The sequence below is a fragment of the Hoplias malabaricus genome, chromosome 1, assembly GCF_029633855.1.
Source record: "Hoplias malabaricus isolate fHopMal1 chromosome 1, fHopMal1.hap1, whole genome shotgun sequence".
Classification (NCBI taxonomy): Eukaryota; Metazoa; Chordata; class Actinopteri; order Characiformes; family Erythrinidae; genus Hoplias; species Hoplias malabaricus.
This window is the reverse complement of record NC_089800.1, coordinates 47,004,293-47,022,653: the sequence shown is the minus strand read 5'-3', so window position 1 is coordinate 47,022,653 and position 18,361 is coordinate 47,004,293. Positions and strand designations below refer to the sequence as shown.

At 37.1% G+C, this 18,361-nt stretch overlaps 1 protein-coding gene across 4 annotated transcripts in view; it reads left to right on the top strand.

Annotated features, from left to right (window-relative positions):
- The window catches only part of nf1a (neurofibromin 1a), a 76,146-nt gene extending 58,091 nt beyond the window's left edge, over positions 1–18,055 (top strand). Inside the window, exons 41-59 of one of the 4 annotated variants that reach the window (XM_066664732.1) lie at positions 238–517; positions 1,338–1,552; positions 2,103–2,164; positions 2,312–2,453; positions 3,154–3,255; positions 3,597–3,737; positions 4,267–4,393; positions 5,336–5,467; positions 5,564–5,699; positions 6,080–6,237; positions 6,488–6,610; positions 7,075–7,193; positions 8,644–8,744; positions 9,853–9,995; positions 10,329–10,375; positions 11,171–11,387; positions 11,659–11,736; positions 12,429–12,482; positions 14,526–18,055. In XM_066664732.1, the coding sequence (XP_066520829.1) occupies positions 238–517; positions 1,338–1,552; positions 2,103–2,164; positions 2,312–2,453; positions 3,154–3,255; positions 3,597–3,737; positions 4,267–4,393; positions 5,336–5,467; positions 5,564–5,699; positions 6,080–6,237; positions 6,488–6,610; positions 7,075–7,193; positions 8,644–8,744; positions 9,853–9,995; positions 10,329–10,375; positions 11,171–11,387; positions 11,659–11,736; positions 12,429–12,482; positions 14,526–14,668 (2,520 nt within the window). In that variant the 3' untranslated portion in view covers positions 14,669–18,055. Of the gene's footprint in view, positions 1–237; positions 518–1,337; positions 1,553–2,102; positions 2,165–2,311; positions 2,454–3,153; positions 3,256–3,596; positions 3,738–4,266; positions 4,394–5,335; positions 5,468–5,563; positions 5,700–6,079; positions 6,238–6,487; positions 6,611–7,074; positions 7,194–8,643; positions 8,745–9,852; positions 9,996–10,328; positions 10,376–11,170; positions 11,388–11,658; positions 11,737–12,428; positions 12,483–14,525 lie in introns of those variants that run through there. The other 3 variants (XM_066664697.1, XM_066664708.1, XR_010801908.1) reach the window with 3 other exon arrangements.
- Positions 18,056–18,361: the final 306 nt, after the last annotated feature.

Below are 18,361 nucleotides of genomic sequence, written 5' to 3'. Positions count from 1 at the left end.
ACCAACAAATCGGTTTTCAGTATATTCATGATTATTATTATTATTGGTTTTATTATTTATTGTTGCTGTTATTTATATTAAGAGATATTTTTAGTTTTCTCCACATTGTCAAAAACACCTAATCTTAAAAGAAATTCAGAGAGTGATATTTAATTTTTTAAGCATAATTTTGTGTCTCTAATATTTACCCATGTTTTCTTGTATCTCACACATTGCATCTGTTACATACCTACTCAGGTCATTGGCCGTATGTGTAAGATCATCGATAAGACATGCCTGTCACCCACTCCCACGCTGGAGCAGCACCTGATGTGGGATGACATTGCCATTCTGGCCCGCTACATGCTTATGCTCTCTTTTAATAACTCTCTGGATGTTGCTGCTCACCTGCCTTACCTCTTCCATGTGGTTACCCTGCTTGTGGCTACAGGACCCCTCTCCCTCAGAGCCTCCACCCATGGCCTAGTCATCAATATCATCCACTCCCTCTGTACCTGTTCTCAGCTCAATTTCAGTGGTGAGAAAGCATATTAACACTTGTGAATATATAAGGCTACCATTAATAGATTTTTCTATAGTCATTGCCTTTTAAATAATTAAGCTATGAATATATCTTTTTTCTCTGTTTTCATATTGTTCATAGCCTACTACAGAGCAATATATTGAGTATAAGTATTCCCACTTCATGTTTATGCCACATGTCTTTTAGTTTTGTGTTAAACAATTCTGATTAATATATGAATATTCTAACGTCATCTTGTCCTCTGGGAAGGCTTTAAATTACAATACACAATTCCAGAAAGTTGTGACACAAAACAATATCATTTATTTCAATTGTGAATTTATTTTGATTTGATAAGCATAAACAAAAATAAAATTGAATGCCTACAACAGTTAGAAACATAGGACAGAGGTATTTTTACCACTGGGCCACATCATCTGTTTTTGTTAAATTGTATATTTTATTCATTGGGAATTGAAGATAATGAATTGTCAGTGTTGAGTTACTTAACAGTCTGTGTTCACCATTGCCTGATTCTATTCTTAATGATGTGCTCAAGGAGAAAGATCTGAACTGCAGACATTTGTTGTGAGAACTTTATTTTGGACTATACATGGAGTTTTATAAGCAACACCTCTTTCTGTAACAAAGAAAGTGGGGTTGCTTATATAAAGTTAAATATTGCTTATACAAAGTTAAATTTGAATCTTTCACCTGAAGAATATTTAATATACTGATTGTTCTACAAGTTTTCAATTTTTTTGTGGTTAATTGTATTCCTTTTTCATAATCTGTGCATATAGATTGTTCTTTTTGGATTATTTCTTTTTTGCAGAAGAGACCAAGCAGGTACTGCGGCTGAGCCTTACTGAGTTCTCGTTGCCAAAGTTCTACCTTCTTTTCGGCATCAGTAAAGTCAAGTCAGCAGCAGTCATAGCTTTCCGCTCCAGCTACAGAGACCGCTCATTCTCTCCAGGATCCTATGAGAGAGAGACTTTTGCCTTGTCCTCACTAGAGACTGTCACTGAAGCCCTGCTAGAGATAATGGAGGTCAGTGTCTACTATTATCAGGGATGGAAGATGTATTGTTCTACTTTTAAACTCTTAAATATGTATATTTTGAAAAAAAAAAAAAAGTTACATTTCCCGTTTGTTAATTTTCATTGAAGTAACACATGCCTACACATTTTTAATTGATGGAAAAATGTTATAATGAAAATAAATAATAATGAAAAAAACAGTGTGTGTGTATGTGTGTGTATATATAATAAATATTTATCAACTACTGTAAATGTTCCCCATTACTATAGCAATCACACATTGAAAATCTTTTATCCCAGAGGTGGTTTGAACACCTCAAATGTTTGAATGCTGTTTAGTGTTGACATCACAACATTGGTTTCTTCAGAACGTTAGTTACTCATGTTAAATTACAAGAACCATACACAGAAAACTAAATATTTTGATGGACAGTGTATATTATTTCATGCAAGTTGACATGCTAGTGTTGTCTTGCTTACACTTGTTTAAACAATGCCTGATGATCAGTATTTTCAGTGTTGTGTCTGCGCTGCTCTCAGTGATTGATTGTTTCTGTCAGGCTTGTATGAGGGACATTCCTGGATGCAAGTGGTTGGACCAGTGGACAGAGTTGGCTCAGAAGTATGTAAAAACCTTACTTGAGTTTAGATGCCTGCTTAAATGCAAATACTAGCTTTTTTCTTCTTTATCCACATTCCCCAGAGATTTTAGGGCAGTGTATGTAATTTAATATGTAATAAAAGTAATTTGAGTTTTTTTTTTACTTAGGTTTGCTTTCCAGTACAATCCATCTCTTCAACCACGGGCCCTGGTGGTTTTTGGCTGCATCAGTAAGCGTGTGACTCATGGCCAAATCAAACAGATCATCCGAATCCTCAGCAAGGCTAGTCCCCTACTTAGTATCGACCGGGTGAGTGTCTGAAAGCCAGATTTCTTGGACATATTCCATTTTTTTTACATGCATATTGTTGATTTATGTCTTTACTTGCTGAGAAACAGTACATTGTATTCTTCCAATGTTCATACTTTCACTGTTGTACCTGCAGTTACATGTATAAACTCTTCTGGTGAAACAGATTCGTTGCATTTCATTTCTGTGTGACTGAGTTAGTGTGATCTTGAAAATTAATGTTAAGTGGCTTTTCTCTAGGGCTTTCTTTCCCTCTTTAACCAATATTTCCATACATAGATCATTATAAATGTGTTATTTTCACTTGACCTTCCAGTTCAGTACAATTTTGCTTGAAAAATAATTTCAACTTGTCAGCTTTTTAAATCAATGAAGGAAAATAAGCAGTTGGAGGAATTTTAATGCAGTAAATCTGCCCGTGTTTTGCACCAACACAGACACTCCAAATTATGCTGCGTCACATTTTCTGATTTTTAGAAACCGTCGCTCTTTAAGAATCCACAGTCTGCAGCTCAGATCTCTAGTCCTTTCTCTTTCTCTCTGGAGAATTTAGACAGGCACCTTGTTTCTTTGAGCCCTATCTGCAGAATACAGTGTGCTGGGTAAACTGCTGTAGGGCCATTTACTGTGGCTGTGTATCTCTAGGTGCTGCTGCTGTCATGCTTCACTGGTCAGTCTGATTAATGCTGTTCCTCTGCAGGGGCTGGAGAGTTGCTTAAAAGGGCCGGATAATTACAACAGCCAGGTTCTCATTGAGGCAACCGTCATCGCATTGACCAAACTACAGCCCCTGCTTAGCCAGGTACTGTGATATTTGAATAAAGAAAAGCAGTGTAATATTTTATATATATTAATTTTTTTCTTTCTTTTTTCACTAAATGGTATCTGCATAAAACATTGTTGAAATTTTCTTGGATAACTAATATAAAGTGTTTTTTTTTTTTTTTTGTATTATCAGATACATATTTTATAATGGGTTCCATATAACTTAGAAGAGAAGATTAAATTTCGAAAAAAAAAAACCTCACACTTAAACCTTTGAAATTATTAGATTTTTCCTAGAAGCCAGCTGGTATGGAGATGAAAGGTATCTGATGTAGGACTGTGTTTGACCACAATGGCTGGGTGTGTTCTTGTGTTTAGGAATCTCCTATGCACAAGGCTCTGTTCTGGGTGGCAGTAGCAGTACTGCAGCTGGATGAGGTGAATTTGTACTCTGCTGGGACTGCACTGCTGGAGCAGAATCTGCATACCCTAGACAGTCTACGGGTTTTTAATGACAAGGTACTGTATTCTTGTCTTTTTATTTTTCTTTGATATCCAATTTCAAAACCATGGGCATTAACATGGAGCTGCCCCACCTTCCATTCTTCATTTATCACAAAATTTTGTTGTACTTGGTTAAAAGGACATTTGTGAGTTTAATTCTCATAATTTAAATGAGAAGGCATGGCTCTGAATTTGAGATTACATTTGATTCCAAAATTGTTTAGAGGGCTTGAGATCAGGGTTTTGTGCACACCACTGGAGTTGCTTCACACCTGTCGCATCAACCCAAGATTTAAAAGACTTTCTTGCTTTATGTCCAGGGACACACTCACGGTGGAACATGAAATATACAAATTGGGGCATCAGAGTCAGAATCATTTAATTGTCTAACAGTAAGAGTCTAAGTGTGTTCCTCCAAACTTTCTTGTTGGCATTAGGCGCTCTGCTATGTAGTGTATGCCAAGCAGTAACACGTGGCTGCAGGTTTAAATAAATAGTCTAATGCTGTCATTTTTTTTAATTTTCTTTACTCCTCCCTATGCAGAGCCCTGAAGAGGTGTTCATGGAGATTCGAAAGCCTCTAGAATGGGACTGTAAACAAATGGACCATTTTGTGGGCCTCAACTTTAACTCTAACTTCAATTTTGCACTAGTTGGACATCTGTTGAAAGGTAAAAGTTGATTCAAATTAGGACTGCAACATGCGCAGTGGTGGGGTTTTGCAGTTTTGTTGAATTAAAGTTTTTAAAATAAATTTCTGGAAGCAATATATATGCACATTTGTGTTAGAGAGAGAATACTGTTTTGCAGCACTTAAAAGATCACTAGGTAAGATATGGGTTTTTGCTTCCGGGGTTCCCCCCAGTATAATTCATTTTATAGCATTTTATTGAAATCAATAATAAAGGGGAAGGAGAAAGGGCGATCTCCTGCCTGCCTCCAAGAGTGAAATTTCTCCAAGAGTGCAGTTTCTGCAGTGCAGAGTCCAGAGTAGCAGCAACAGAGGCTCCATTCTCTCTGTAACAGCTTAGTGAAGCATATCAAATCTGAAGCTGCAATTTAAAGCTAAAAATATTCCATAGTGTTCCTCTAAGCAAAATTAAATGAACAGTGCTTTTACAAATAAATAATGACAAATATAAAATACATAATGGCACTTTTTTGGCTGTGAACATGAACTTAAGTCCTCTTAAAGAAGAGCACCAGCAACAGATTTTAAATGTGAAATATTAAAATCATGACTTGAAAATAAATGGGGAAATAAACAACAGTAGTGCTGTATTAGACAAAACATCTTGAAAATTAAGTATCAGCTATCAATGTGCTACCAAATTCAGATTGCAATTTTTTAATACAAAATTTGTGATGAAGTTGTCAGTGATCAGCTAGGTTTAATTTGAAATTATTGATAGCACTTTAAGCTTTGTTAAAAAAAATTAAATAAATTAATAAAGTGTAAAATTTTGTTTCTTGTTTTGATGTTCATAATGACTCCAGGAACAGTAGCTGTTGCCTTGGGCCAAATTAATTGCTAAATGAATAAAACTTGTTTAATGATTGGAATTTGCTATCCATTTCTCTTGCATGTTTTCCCCCCGTCCGCCTCCCTGAAGGTTATAGACACCCATCCTCTGCCACAGTGGCGAGGACAGTCCGTATTCTTCACACACTTCTAGGACTTGTGGGCAAACACCGCAACTGTGACAAGTTTGAGGTGAACACTCAGAGTGTAGCCTACCTGGCAGGTGTGTAGCATTAACATAATCTCAGATCAGACACTTTTTTTTAATGTTGTCTCTACCATATTGTTCATGTAATATTTGAGTTTGTGTCTTTTACAGCTCTGCTCACGGTCTCAGAGGAAGTGCGCAGCCGCTGCAGTCTCAAGCACAGAAAATCTTTGCTGCTCTCAGATATTGCCATGGAGAATTTCCCTGTGGACACATACTCAGTTTATCACCCAGAGCCTGGTTGCAGGTATGAAAAACAGCTTTTTATTTCATTATGCATTTTTAATTATAACTTTCCTCCTTTTAAAAAGTTTGTTCGCTTTTCACCACCCTGAATTATGGAGGGAGTGATATGCACATAAATCTGTGGCCCTCATGTCAGTGTTTATGGCTTTATAGTGGGATGTCCAACAGGTTCATCCAGGCTTGATGGTCAATTGTCCGAATACATTTGAGTTTGGTTTATCTCCTTTTAACTCCTCTACTTGTAGACTTAATCTGATACAGTGTATATGATTTTACCTATGGACAAGCCCTAATTTTACTTTTGCATAATTAATCTTAGGAGCTTATAGTTTGCAGTTACATTTTTAAAGCTGTTTTTGAGTCATGTAATTTTCATTACAGACCGCTGAAGGAAAGTCAGCCGTGGACATCACCCAAGGTGTCAGAGCGCTACCTGGCAGCATACTATCCCACTGTGGGGCAAACCAGCCCCCGCACTCGCAAGTCCATGAGTGTGGACATGGGTCAGCCCTCACAGGCCAATGCCAAGAAACTACTAGGTAAGGAATATCCAGTAAGGGGACCTGTCCCTTGTGATACTGAGTTTTAATGGTCATATAGATTTATTTACTAGTATAGTCTGATTGTATGGGAATGGCCACTTATCTCTCTGCATTTAGTTTTACACTAATGTTTGGTTCTTAACAGAAATCTATAAAGACATAATCACTGTTTAAGTCTGTAATCAGAGAGCTCTAAGTAGATGATTGAATTGTATGGAATTTCACAGTTTTTTTTTTTTTTCTGTAGGCACCAGAAAGAGTTTTGACCATTTAATTTCTGACTCCAAAGCACCAAAGAGACCAGACATAGAATCAGGCATCACAACCCCTCCTAAGATAAGGCGGGTGGCTGAGAATGATTATGAAATTGGTAAGACTATTCAGGAACTGCTGCTGAATTTCGGTGACTAAGGGTGTGTCTAAGAGCTGTGAAGTTTGTGTCACAAAGGGATTTAGTTTTAACGTTTGCCTTGTTTATCTGAGTACCAGAATAAGACATTTTTAAGAGGATGTACAGATGTGACCATTAATATTCCATTCATCCTGAAAAGCTGAAATCAGATTTTATTTTTTAAGCATTAAAAAATGCATTTTGCTTTGATAAAGTGGGCTGAACTCTCAGTCAGTAAGTGTAGAAATCTCATTTAGTGCTGTAGAAAAAGCTTGATTGCAGTTATTGTCCACGAAGGCAGCGATTATAATAGGTAATGGTAGGTCAAAGGCACTCAGTTCTTTACAAATAATAAAAGTAAAATGTTATCCCACTTTTGATGGTGAATGGTGCAAAGATATTTCAAGTCTGAAAGTAAAATAAAAAGTCTCTTCCCTCTTTAGAAACTCAGAGAATAGCCAACTCCCATTTGCGCAAGGTCTCTGTGTCAGAGTCCAATGTATTACTGGATGAAGAAGTGCTCACTGACCCAAAGATCCAGACCCTGCTCCTCACTGTGCTGGTGAGAATCAGACAACTCACTCACACTAAGTTGATGCCTGCAACACACACAAAACATTTGGGACATTTTTTTTTTAATTGTATTACATCACCGTTTCTTTTAATTACAGTACTTAACCGTTTTGTAACTCCAATTGTTATTGTTTTGTCTTGATGCAAACATCAACTTCAGGCGTTGTCGCCACAACACACATCAATTACCAACACTAACAATTATCCCTGCACAAAGAAGAAACCCCAGATTGCCGCAGCCGTGTCGTGTTTATAAACTGAACACCACAGATGCCCCTTACTTGTATGTCCAAGATTTTTCAGTGGCGCATCAATGACAAAAACTAATCAGATAGATGTCACAGGTGGAACCAATGCTCTAATCAGGATGCCAGCCTGAAAGGAAAGAAAAACGTAGACACACAAAGAGAACAGCAAACCAGCCATGGATTATGTCCTGAGACTTTATAGGAGACATGCAGTCTTTGTCTGTGGAGCCATGTTGTTGCTGTACGTACAGAATGATGCCTGGCACTGTGCTGAAATAACCATGGACTTCCAAAACAAGACCTCATCTTGATGGCAGCATATGTCTCTCTAAACACCTGAGTGTTTGCATCCTGTCCTTCCCACATGTGCTACCAAGTTACACAGGATGTGGTCATTGCAGCCCAAATTTTATCATGAGAGATGTTGGCTTTTGCAGTAATTGCTGCTAATAGCTTGCATAGTCTCTTTCATCATTCTCTTTTCATCCTTTCTCCCTGCATAATATAGTTTCAGGTTGCATTTCTTGCCTCTGTAAAGTGAGGTTTTTATAATGACAGTTTCTTATGCAGTGTCATCTAAGGGGTTGATAGTCATGCTCGTTCAACATGGGTATCTAGCCTTACCCTACATGGTCTTGTATTTCTCCATATTGCGTGTATCATTTCAGTGTTAAATACAGTGGATAATAAAATAATTTATTGTTTTGTAATCTTGCATTGAAAAATATTGTTTGAAGTATTTCAGTTCTCTCATTAAGTTCGATATAAAGTAATGGGCAAAGTAATTTTCTGCTTGAAGGACTGAGCCTTTGCTCTTTACCTTGTATATTCACCTGCATATAATTTAATTTTCAAAACATGAATTAATTTTCTGTAAACTTTTCATTCTTATTTTAACCCCGTCACAACTTTTCTGGAGTCTGTTGCAAGTACCAAATTCAAATGTATATATGTTGATAAGCCACAGTCACTTTGGTCAGTGAAATCATTATAAGATGTCATTTTGTCAGAAACATAAAATCAATATATATAATCAGTATAAATCTAATAAATATTATATTGTGTGTGCGATAAATATCATAGAAAGTGAGACCCTTAAAAAGTGATCTCCTTCATGTTAAAAGATACAGTAAACCTTTGGGGACTTCCAGTTATGCTTCAGTGTTTGTTTTTACTGTTTTTATATTGCAGGCCACTCAAGTGAAATACACCACTGATGAGTTCCACCAGAGAATCCTGTATGAATATTTGGCTGAAGCTAGTGTGGTCTTCCCAAAAGTATTTCCAGTGGTGTGAGTGTTTTTTTTTAATCCCCTGGCACAGCGAAATACAGAAAGTCTGTCAGACGTTCAGATCCTCTGAGTATTGGAAACTGTTGAGTTCCCATGAGTAAAAGTGGAAGTTTTATATGAACCCACAACAGTGCAAAATGCAAACAGAGAGGCCTCTGCAAGTATAGGTTGCTTTGAGGCAAGAATGGTTGTTCAGAAGTGTCTGAACTCACATGAGCCATGTCATACTGCATAGGCTGTTGCTTGTGGCTTCTGTTGGAGCTATTCTTATAGAAGCTTCATGCAAGTTATCGAAAATGCTTGACATGTTGCATTCTTTTCTGAGCTCCATTCTATACAAAGTACACTCTCAGAAAAACTGTTACTGGGGTGGTAACCTTTTGCTGTCACTGTGGTGGTAACCTCAAGAGTGCATATTCAGTACCTTTTAATTAGGGAACATATTTGTACCATAGTCTATATTCATTTTTGATATTTAATTAGTGTTGGTTTAATCTCTAGGACTTATATTGTTGTTTTATTTTACATGGTTCTAAAATGAAAGATTACAAGCATTCACCTCTCCTTCTGGAGAAGAGAATGTAATGTACCTTTCTGGAACTTTTTATTTATTTTCTGAGATTGTACTGTTGCACAAATTAGTCTGTTCACTTTCTGAAACAAAGTTTTGATTAAAATGGCAAAACAATTAGCATCATTAGTCTAAAAAAAAAATACAATGTTTGTTTTAGTGTTCAAGGACAGTGAATTACATATATTTTTATTTATCATTACACTTACATAGCTCCTTTCTAGACACCCAAGGACACTACAGTCATCACTGCTCTGATGCCATTCCATGTAACACTCTATCCACACACAAGCATGCACACACACACACACTGGAAAGAAGCGACAGCCAAACATGCACAGCATACTCTCAACCAGGAATGACCATCCAACTAGAAGACTGCATTGGACACTCGGGATTCACCCAGGATAGAGCGCCAGTCTATATCTGTGCATACACACATTCACTCGCACATACAGACATCCATTCACATTTATGAATATTATTGTATAAGAGATTTGCTTTTAATTTCTTATGTGGGTTATGCTTTTGCTCCAGGCACAATCTATTGGATTCCAAGATCAGCACCCTGCTTTCCATGTGCCAGGACCCCAACCTTCTTAACCCTGTCCATGGCATCGTTCAGAGTGTGGTCTACCATGAGGAATCTCCACCTCAGTACCAGCCTTCCTGCCTTCAGAGTAAAACGCTTATTAATTCTGAGATAATTTTTGATGATTTGGATGAGAAAAATTAACAAGGGCACTAATGGTTTTAATAAACAAACCCTCACAGTGAATTTCTTTTCATAATGACTTTAATGAATGTACTGGTGTGAGGTTGGTTGGGTTTTATTTCATAATTAGAAAACATCAGTGGGTAGTGGTGTAGTTTAGTGGTTTTTAAGTTTAAAAGTGGTATTGATAGCATCATTTTTCTGCCCCAACCCTTCTCTCTTTTGTTCCTTTTCTCATTCTCTCACTTTCTCTTTCTTGGTCTGTCATTACTCTACTGTCACCCCTCCTCTCTTGTAGGCTTCGGTTTTAATGGACTTTGGAGATTTGCTGGTCCTTTCTCTAAGGTATGATTAATTGTCCTTATATGAGCCTTTTATTTTCCCCAGGAAGTGCAAAAATCAGCCTTATAAGCAATTGCCTGCATTAATCGAGCAAAACGTCCAAACACCCTCCAGTACCCCTCCGGTCTCTGCCGTCATCCCTTGCATTTTAACTCACATACACCAAGGTCTGCTTGTTGCAGAGTAGTTTAAGACACACACACTATTTCGAGACAGAGATGAACTATTTATATATTGCTCATAAAATCATATATATTGTTCAATTGTGCTGCACTTTTGCTATCTGTAGCCTACTGATACAGGCAGCAAAAATCATTGCCTTTTTAGCCTAAAGGCCAGAAAGCCAGAAAATCACTCTCAATCTGCTGAGTGGCTTACGATCAATGACACCATCCATTTGCTTTAGCCCAGCAAGTGCTTCAGACCAACAAGTGGCTTTTTTCATTTTTATCCTTTCCTGTGTTGGCCGTGGCAATAAACAGACAGTTATTAAATACAAAATGTGTTATTTGATAAAATGATGTTCCTTCTTCCAGTGTTCTCATTAAATCCTTGAATAAATAGCACACCAATACACAAGGCTGGAGTTCTAGCCATTCCCTCACAATGGTAGAAAATATCTGGACATTTAGTACAGTTAGCATATGAATTGTTTTCAAAATAAAGGAATAAAGTTAATATACTGTGTCCATTCTTTCTTTACATTAGCCTTATAGCTCCACCTATTAGATTCTGTGGGCAAAACCCGGAAAATATATATAGTGATGTAATTATTGACTATATTACTTTGACTTGCAGCAAACCCAGATTCCTGATTATGCTGAGCTGGTTGTGAAGTTTTTGGATGCTTTAATTGACACATACCTTCCGGGTATTGAAGAGGAGGGAGGGGAGGAGTCTCAACGAACACCCACCTCTCCATATCCCCCCAGCGTTCAAAGCCAGCTCAGCATCACAGCCAACCTCAATCTCTCCAACTCCATGACCTCACTGGCAACCTCACAACACTCACCAGGTCAGCCGTTGCGTTCGCAAACACAGAAATGAATATTAGTGCTTGTGGTTCACTTAATGTAAGGATGGGTGTTCTAGCCCATGGCTTTTTTTTTGTTGTTTTTGATGGTTTCTAAACTTCACAGTGCTTTGTAAGCATGCTGAAATGTTCGTGCTAATTTGTTTAGTTAGTTGCTAGGTGTTGTGTTGTGTGTTTTCTCATATTTGTACATGGATCTGCAATAACATCACTGCAATTTCTCTTGTTTGTTTGAAATGTGCTGTCAATTCAGAGGGCCCTATAGTATATAGACGCTCCCCGAATTTGTCCCATGCCAGGACAACAGAAGAGATGCCACCAAAAACCACTGGTACAATCCTAAACTATAGAGCTGTGATGGGCAATTAATGTCCAGTTCTATAGTTTGCAGATTTTGGTAACAAGTGCCTATCACTTCTGTACTTCTCTTTCTGTGCTGCTATGTATGCTTGAAATGGCCAGTTAAAGTTATGTGCCATGTTAAATAATGTACTTCTCAATCCATATGGTACATATAGGAAATAAGTGGCGCACACACCAGGCAGAATAGATTTAAAGGCACAGTAGACTAAAACTAGAAACTAAAGACTAGAGAGGTTAGCATGTAAATGGTAAATGGGATGATTATTTATGGTACAAAAACTTGAACACATGAATAATGTGGAATTTCAACCATTTTTAAATTAAGCTCCTATCAACATTTCTTAATCTTTCTCAGCATTTTATGTTTATTGTTTGTAAAAATGAATCATAGAGCACTTGTCTCCCTTCAGTTATCACTGCTGTTAATCATGAATTGGACAAATCACTGATCAAATGTAATTAACAAAGCTTTGTTATGTTAGTTTGGTTATATAAGAGAAGAGGGGGCTACAATTTTTGTTTTTTATTTCTGTCTCTATTGCTTCATTCATTGTGTTGATTTTCTTTTTTTTTTTTCTTTCTTTCTTTTGGGGAACTGTTACTCATGTCTCTTTCCACCCATTTGTGTATGTATGTATGTGTGTGTGTCTGTGCACGAAGCCTCTCTGCCTTGCTCTAAGTTGGCTGTGTTTCCACCACACCTCATCCTCCCAGGTATTCTCCTGTTACTGCTGTGTGCTTAAAGCTATTGCTAACACTTTTTTTTTTTTCTTAGGCCAATTTGCTTTGATTCAGTTATATTTTTGTAGTCCTTATGTAAACTAATGTTTCTTCTTTGTGTCATTTTTTTTTTTTAAATCTTCATTCCATTGGAGTGTGTATTCTAATATTGAAGCAGCACAGCAGTGGAGTGCATAACTTAAACAGACCTGTATAACTGTTTTCTGATAGAGTGGTAGATTTTTTGTTTTAGTGAGTCAAGACTGAGCAATGCATATATTTGTGGGTCAATTGGTGTCTTGAGCCACCTTCTGGTTGATGCTGGTATCAAAGCCAGAGTCCATGACTCAAAAGTCCAGACAAGTTTGTTCTGTTACTCAATGCGTACCGGCCTAACATTATTTAATTTTATTGCTAATTAGATGGTTCTCCATGCAATGTATTTATTCATTTATTTAATTTCCTTTGGAGTAGACAAATGATATATAATGGTAAGCTTGACTTGTACATTATGAAGATGAAGGTGTTTTGAAAGTACTGTAGCAGTACTTAAAACATTTACATTAATGCCTTAACTTGTTTAGATGGGGTATTCTGTAATGGCTCTAAACTATTTTGTAATGACAATGAGACTAATTTGTAAGTTATTTTAGACTTTAGAAAATAGTTTCTATCCCTGATTTATTGTCCCTCGGTTTTTACTGCTTAATCTTTGCAAATAACCTGTTTACTCAAACAAATGCCATCTAGCCCAAAAAGGAAAATGTCAAACTCATAATATTTTACACTCGTTATCAATTTTATCAGATCTCCTGGCCATGCACGAGCACTTTGGGCCTCAACAATTACAAACTGATCCATATGTTGCTCTTCATACATTGTTAGCCCCTTTTCAGAGTCCTTTAATAGTTAGGACCCCATAGTACCACCTTAAAGTGGGTGTTATTTGGGTTCTCAATCATTCTCTGCTATTTCTGCAGTAAAATATATGTGATGGTGGTGGTGTTACAGTCAGTGTCACTGGTTCATGTGGAAGAGACACATCAGTGCTGCTGCTACTTGGTGGAGTACTCAGTCCAACAGTGACATAGAAGTGCTTAAACACTGTTTCTGATCCACTTGTGCCAATACAACACACACTAACTCACCACCACCGCTATGTCAGTGTCACTTCAGTTCTGATCTGTGCGGGTTCTGACCATTGCAGAAAAGGGGGCTGACAAAACAACAGATGGACTACACTGTTGTTATAGAACAATGTGCACTTATATGGAGCTGATAAAATGGGCAAAGAATGTAGAATATTTGCGTGTAATTTATTTGATAACATTATCTATTCAGGTAAGGTCTATTCACCAGTCTCCTGAGTAAGAATGTATTAGAAAAGATTGTGATTTTTTTTTTTTTTTTTTTTTTTAATGCGGCACTCCCAAAGTTATGTAATTGTGAGAGTGAGGAGTTTAAAGGCGTAGTTGACGATTGTTTAAAAAAATAAAAAAAAGATTCAGAAGCTGTTTCCTAACCTTTCGCTAGACTGTTCGTGTGCTTGAAACAGTCTTTACGAAGCCCCAGTGTCTGTAAATGAATGAATAAACAAAGTGGCTGTGTCAGGTATGCTAAGCTTTCTATTTCCCTCTCTGCATGGCAGAGGTATCTGGAGGATTTTTGGAGGTTGAAAAGCACAAACCAAAATGAGGATTACTCTATTCCTGTGCCATATGTGGGTAATATTTACTGCCTTACCGAAAGTGCTACAAAACTAAACAACTAGATTTACAAATGTGTTTCTGTGGTCAAACAATAAATAAAAATTTATAGACAAGCAAAACTTCAGCCAGGTACAAATATCAGTCTTTTTCCCTTAAACATACCTTTCCACCTTAAAAGAAGCGGAGCTTAGAACTGTTAGAATTGTTTCCCAATAATCGTAGACATTCCTTTTAAGTGTGGGTTCACATATGAATCTTGTCAGGAAGTCATGTGATTGTGATATCTCCATGTATGAAGGTCTTATTTGACAAGTATTCTCCCCTGCAGGTATTGATAAGGAGAACGTGGAGCTGTCCCCTACCTCCAGTCTGTGCAGTGGTGGCCGAGCACGTCATGGTTCAGCCAGCCAAGTGCAGAAACAGCGCAGTGCTGGCAGCTTCAAACGCACCAGCATCAAGAAGATCGTCTGAACACACTCCTGGACCACACTCGTAATTCTGCAAGCTGTATTAATTACCTTTCTACAGTTTCTGTTACTGTGGCCAGCGTAAGAAGGTTCCTGAGTAGAACCGCTTATGTTTGAGCTTCATTTCGGTTGTTGCAGAGGCCAGGAAAGGAAGAGCCAATGTTCACCTGTAAGTTTGCATGTGAAGGATAGGGATCTAAAAAGTCTGAGATGAGCTCTGAACCTCTCAGAGCTGCAGATCATGATCAGCCGTCTTAAAATTCTTTGAGGGGTTACGTAACGACATTGTAAACACATCTCTCTGCAGTTTGCATCCTTTTTTTTCCCCCTACTGCTTTTTTAATTTCAGCTCTGAGAAGTAAGTGGAGCCAGAGGAAAACCATATGAGTGAGAAGATACTGTCTGTTATTGTAATCTTCAGCAACAGCAGAAGATTAGTGACTTAGAACAACCCACCAGCTCACCCTGTGAAGTTCTCTATGGTTTGTTGGATTGAACACTGAAGGCCTGTGACATAGGTCTGGAAGAAGCTCAATGCCAGGCACTTGAATACACAACCACTACATCTGACCAAAACTGAAAGTGAAAAAGAAAGCCTTCATGTCTTTGGCAGGATTTGCCTGCATCTGTTTGTCCTGGGAATAGACGAGTGAATCAGCAGATCCTTAGAGAACCTGAAATCCACAGGCTTGGTCTCTAGACAGTCAGTGGGATGTCATTCTCAGTAGATGTGTATATGGAACTGATGGGAATGATGGGGAGAAGCAGGATGATGATGATTATGATGATCACACATTTTGGGATGCTGTTTAGTCCATTGTGTGCCTTTGTCAGGATTATCAGCTGTGTATAGCTTGTAAAATAGTGGAGGAAGGTAAAAACAGGTACTAATTATAGAGAATTGTTCTTCAAATATACATATGTCCATACATTGTTGCACTGTAAAGAGGAAAAAGCTATCATATGATCCTCAAATATATAAGCAACATTACAAAATGCTGCATTTACTGTAGACATTTATTATGTGCTGTGGATAACTCAAACGTAAATGAAGATATTTCTTAACTCTTCTCCTATAACCATTAATCATTCAAGTAATATTAAGAAAAATACTGACAGGAGTGCTGTATTGTCAGATACAGAAAAGGAAGCCAAATGACAGACTGGCAATTGAGAGCTTATTGGGATTCAGAGTAGTCTCAGAGCTTTAATAGGCCACAAGTCATTTACAATTTTTCTAATTTCAGTTTTTGTTTGTTTTTTTTTTTTCCTTTGGGTCATATTTAGTGCGTTTAAAGGGCATAAGACAAAAAGGGAGATGAAGTGGTTATTGTGTACTTTGTTGTGATGTGGTTTTAGAATGATCCACCAATCTATCTACTAATATCAATGAGTGGAACAAAGTGCACAGCAAAGCCATGGGTTCTTGCCCCCAAAACCCAGGATACCAAGAGGGAGGCATGGTAATATTGCACCAAAGGATAGAGCACAAAAAGAAGTGAATGGTGTTGTAAACGGCATGTTTTTGTTCTGTGACTGTCTACAATGTTCATAATGACTTCTTGCATATTTTTTATTTTTTGTTTGTTTTTCAGGCCATTGTATGTATGGTTTTGGCTTGTAGGTACTTTGTATGCTTATTCATGTCCCTCCCCACTATCAGATGCATGACAAATGTGCCATTTTGCATTTTCTGCGAAATACCACTACAGTGTATTCAACATAATTATGACCTTAGGAGGTTTGCTGATGTGCAATATTCTCTGAAATATTCTTTCATCCCACTGTTTTGCCCCAGAATTAAAGGGTGAATATCATTGCTATACACTATCTTACCTTGGATATGAGTTTTGTTTTGTTTTATTTTAATTTATTTACATTTTTTGTTTGTTTGTTTTTAAACTTTTTTTTCCTCCAGGTAGGGTTTATTTCTCACTGACACTGTTTAAAAGGGGAGCTAGCACTACAAAAGGGCACCTAAAAAATGCATACAGCATTACCCACTTATTTAAGGAAACCAAAGTCAGTTATTTGTTTACAATGTTTTCTTTGTTTATCGTCCCTCCTCTTTAGCCACTATACCTATATATATTTCCAACCACTATATCTCCTAGAAATAAACTGCCTTAAATAATTTGCTTATGTCATGTATGATGTCCAGTTATAAATAACAGTGCTTTGCTTTTTGAATTGGGACCAAATCTGTAAGCCTTTCCATGGTCTGTATTCTTTGGCTTGTTTATGCTTGTATTTTATTTTTTTGTCCATTGTCAAAACCATTTAGCTTTGTTATTTTATGTCCTGTTATGTTATGCCATTGTCTCTATATAATAAGTCATTTTTAAACGATGCTCATGGAGTGTCTTCTCTCGGCTGAAACTGCCGAGTTCGAAAGCATAAGCATCGCCGTCTGCTAACTTAACAGCAGTTTATAAGGGTGTTTTAAACTCAAGTCAAACATGTTAACACCTGTACTTTGTGCAAAACACTGATGTGGGTAAAGATGGAATTCACCTAACCAAGATGATAATCGCTCTCTGTCTGTTTCACTTATGCATTAACTAATTCCAGGCTCATCAGCTTGATGGAACAGAGCTGAATTTAACTGTGTAAGTTCTCAGGATATCTAGAAGCCTAATATGTAAAGCTATAGATCCAGGTACGATGTAGGTGACTGCCTGCACTGCAGTTTATTGGAAGCATGCTTGCCATTCAGCCTTTTGAAATGTGTATAAACTATGCCACAAGGTAATATCTTGGTCATTTTTAATCACAATTTGATGTTAAAGAACACTGCGTACATTGGAAATAAGTAATGTGTATTATATAATTCAAAGCTGTGTTGGTTTGAAGCATTTGCCACATTTTCTTGCACCATTAATCTGTAAACAGCACATTTATCATTTGTAAATATTTTTGTGTAAAATTGGAAGTTATATGATTGTAAATATGACATTGTATTGCTTTTTTGTAAAGCAGTTAGTTGCTGTACATGTATAACATGGCAATTTAATTATACTTGTGTTCATAATAAAAGCTGTCCACTACCCTGTCACAGTTACAGCACATGCCTCTTTTCCCTTTTATATGCTGTTTCAGTCTTTTGGATATCCCAATATGAATAAAATACATAACGAGGGAAAAGATACACACCATTTTTAATGTTCCTTTATTTTCATCTGCTTATATTTTGTCTCCTCAGACACTGGCATTAGTGCTTGAAAATTTGTGAACCCTTTAGAAATTGAAATTAAATGAAATTTTAGGCCATTTCTCTGTACACATCTTCGTCGTTTATGTTGGTAGGTTTCCATCCATGGAATGCTTCCTTCAGACTCTCCTACAGCTTTTTTCTATTGGATTAAGGACCACTTTATTTTGATAAGTGGATCTAACTTGAAGGAATGATTACTCACAGGTAACAGCTTATTAACATATTAAAATGTATCTGTTGGAAAATGGCAGACGTTGCCTGTGTTGGTGTATTTTTCATAAGGATTCTGATTGTATTCATTTTTCATAATACATGTGGCACTCTGTTTTTCTGTGATGATTTATTCTTTTTAATTCCATCTATCAGCCATTGACTAGTGTCCCCAAATTGATCTAGACACAAATAACATTATAGCCCTAGCTGAAATGATAAACTGCTGCTTTATGTAGAAATTAGGGTTAATTTGATTAAGTTGCTGTATAC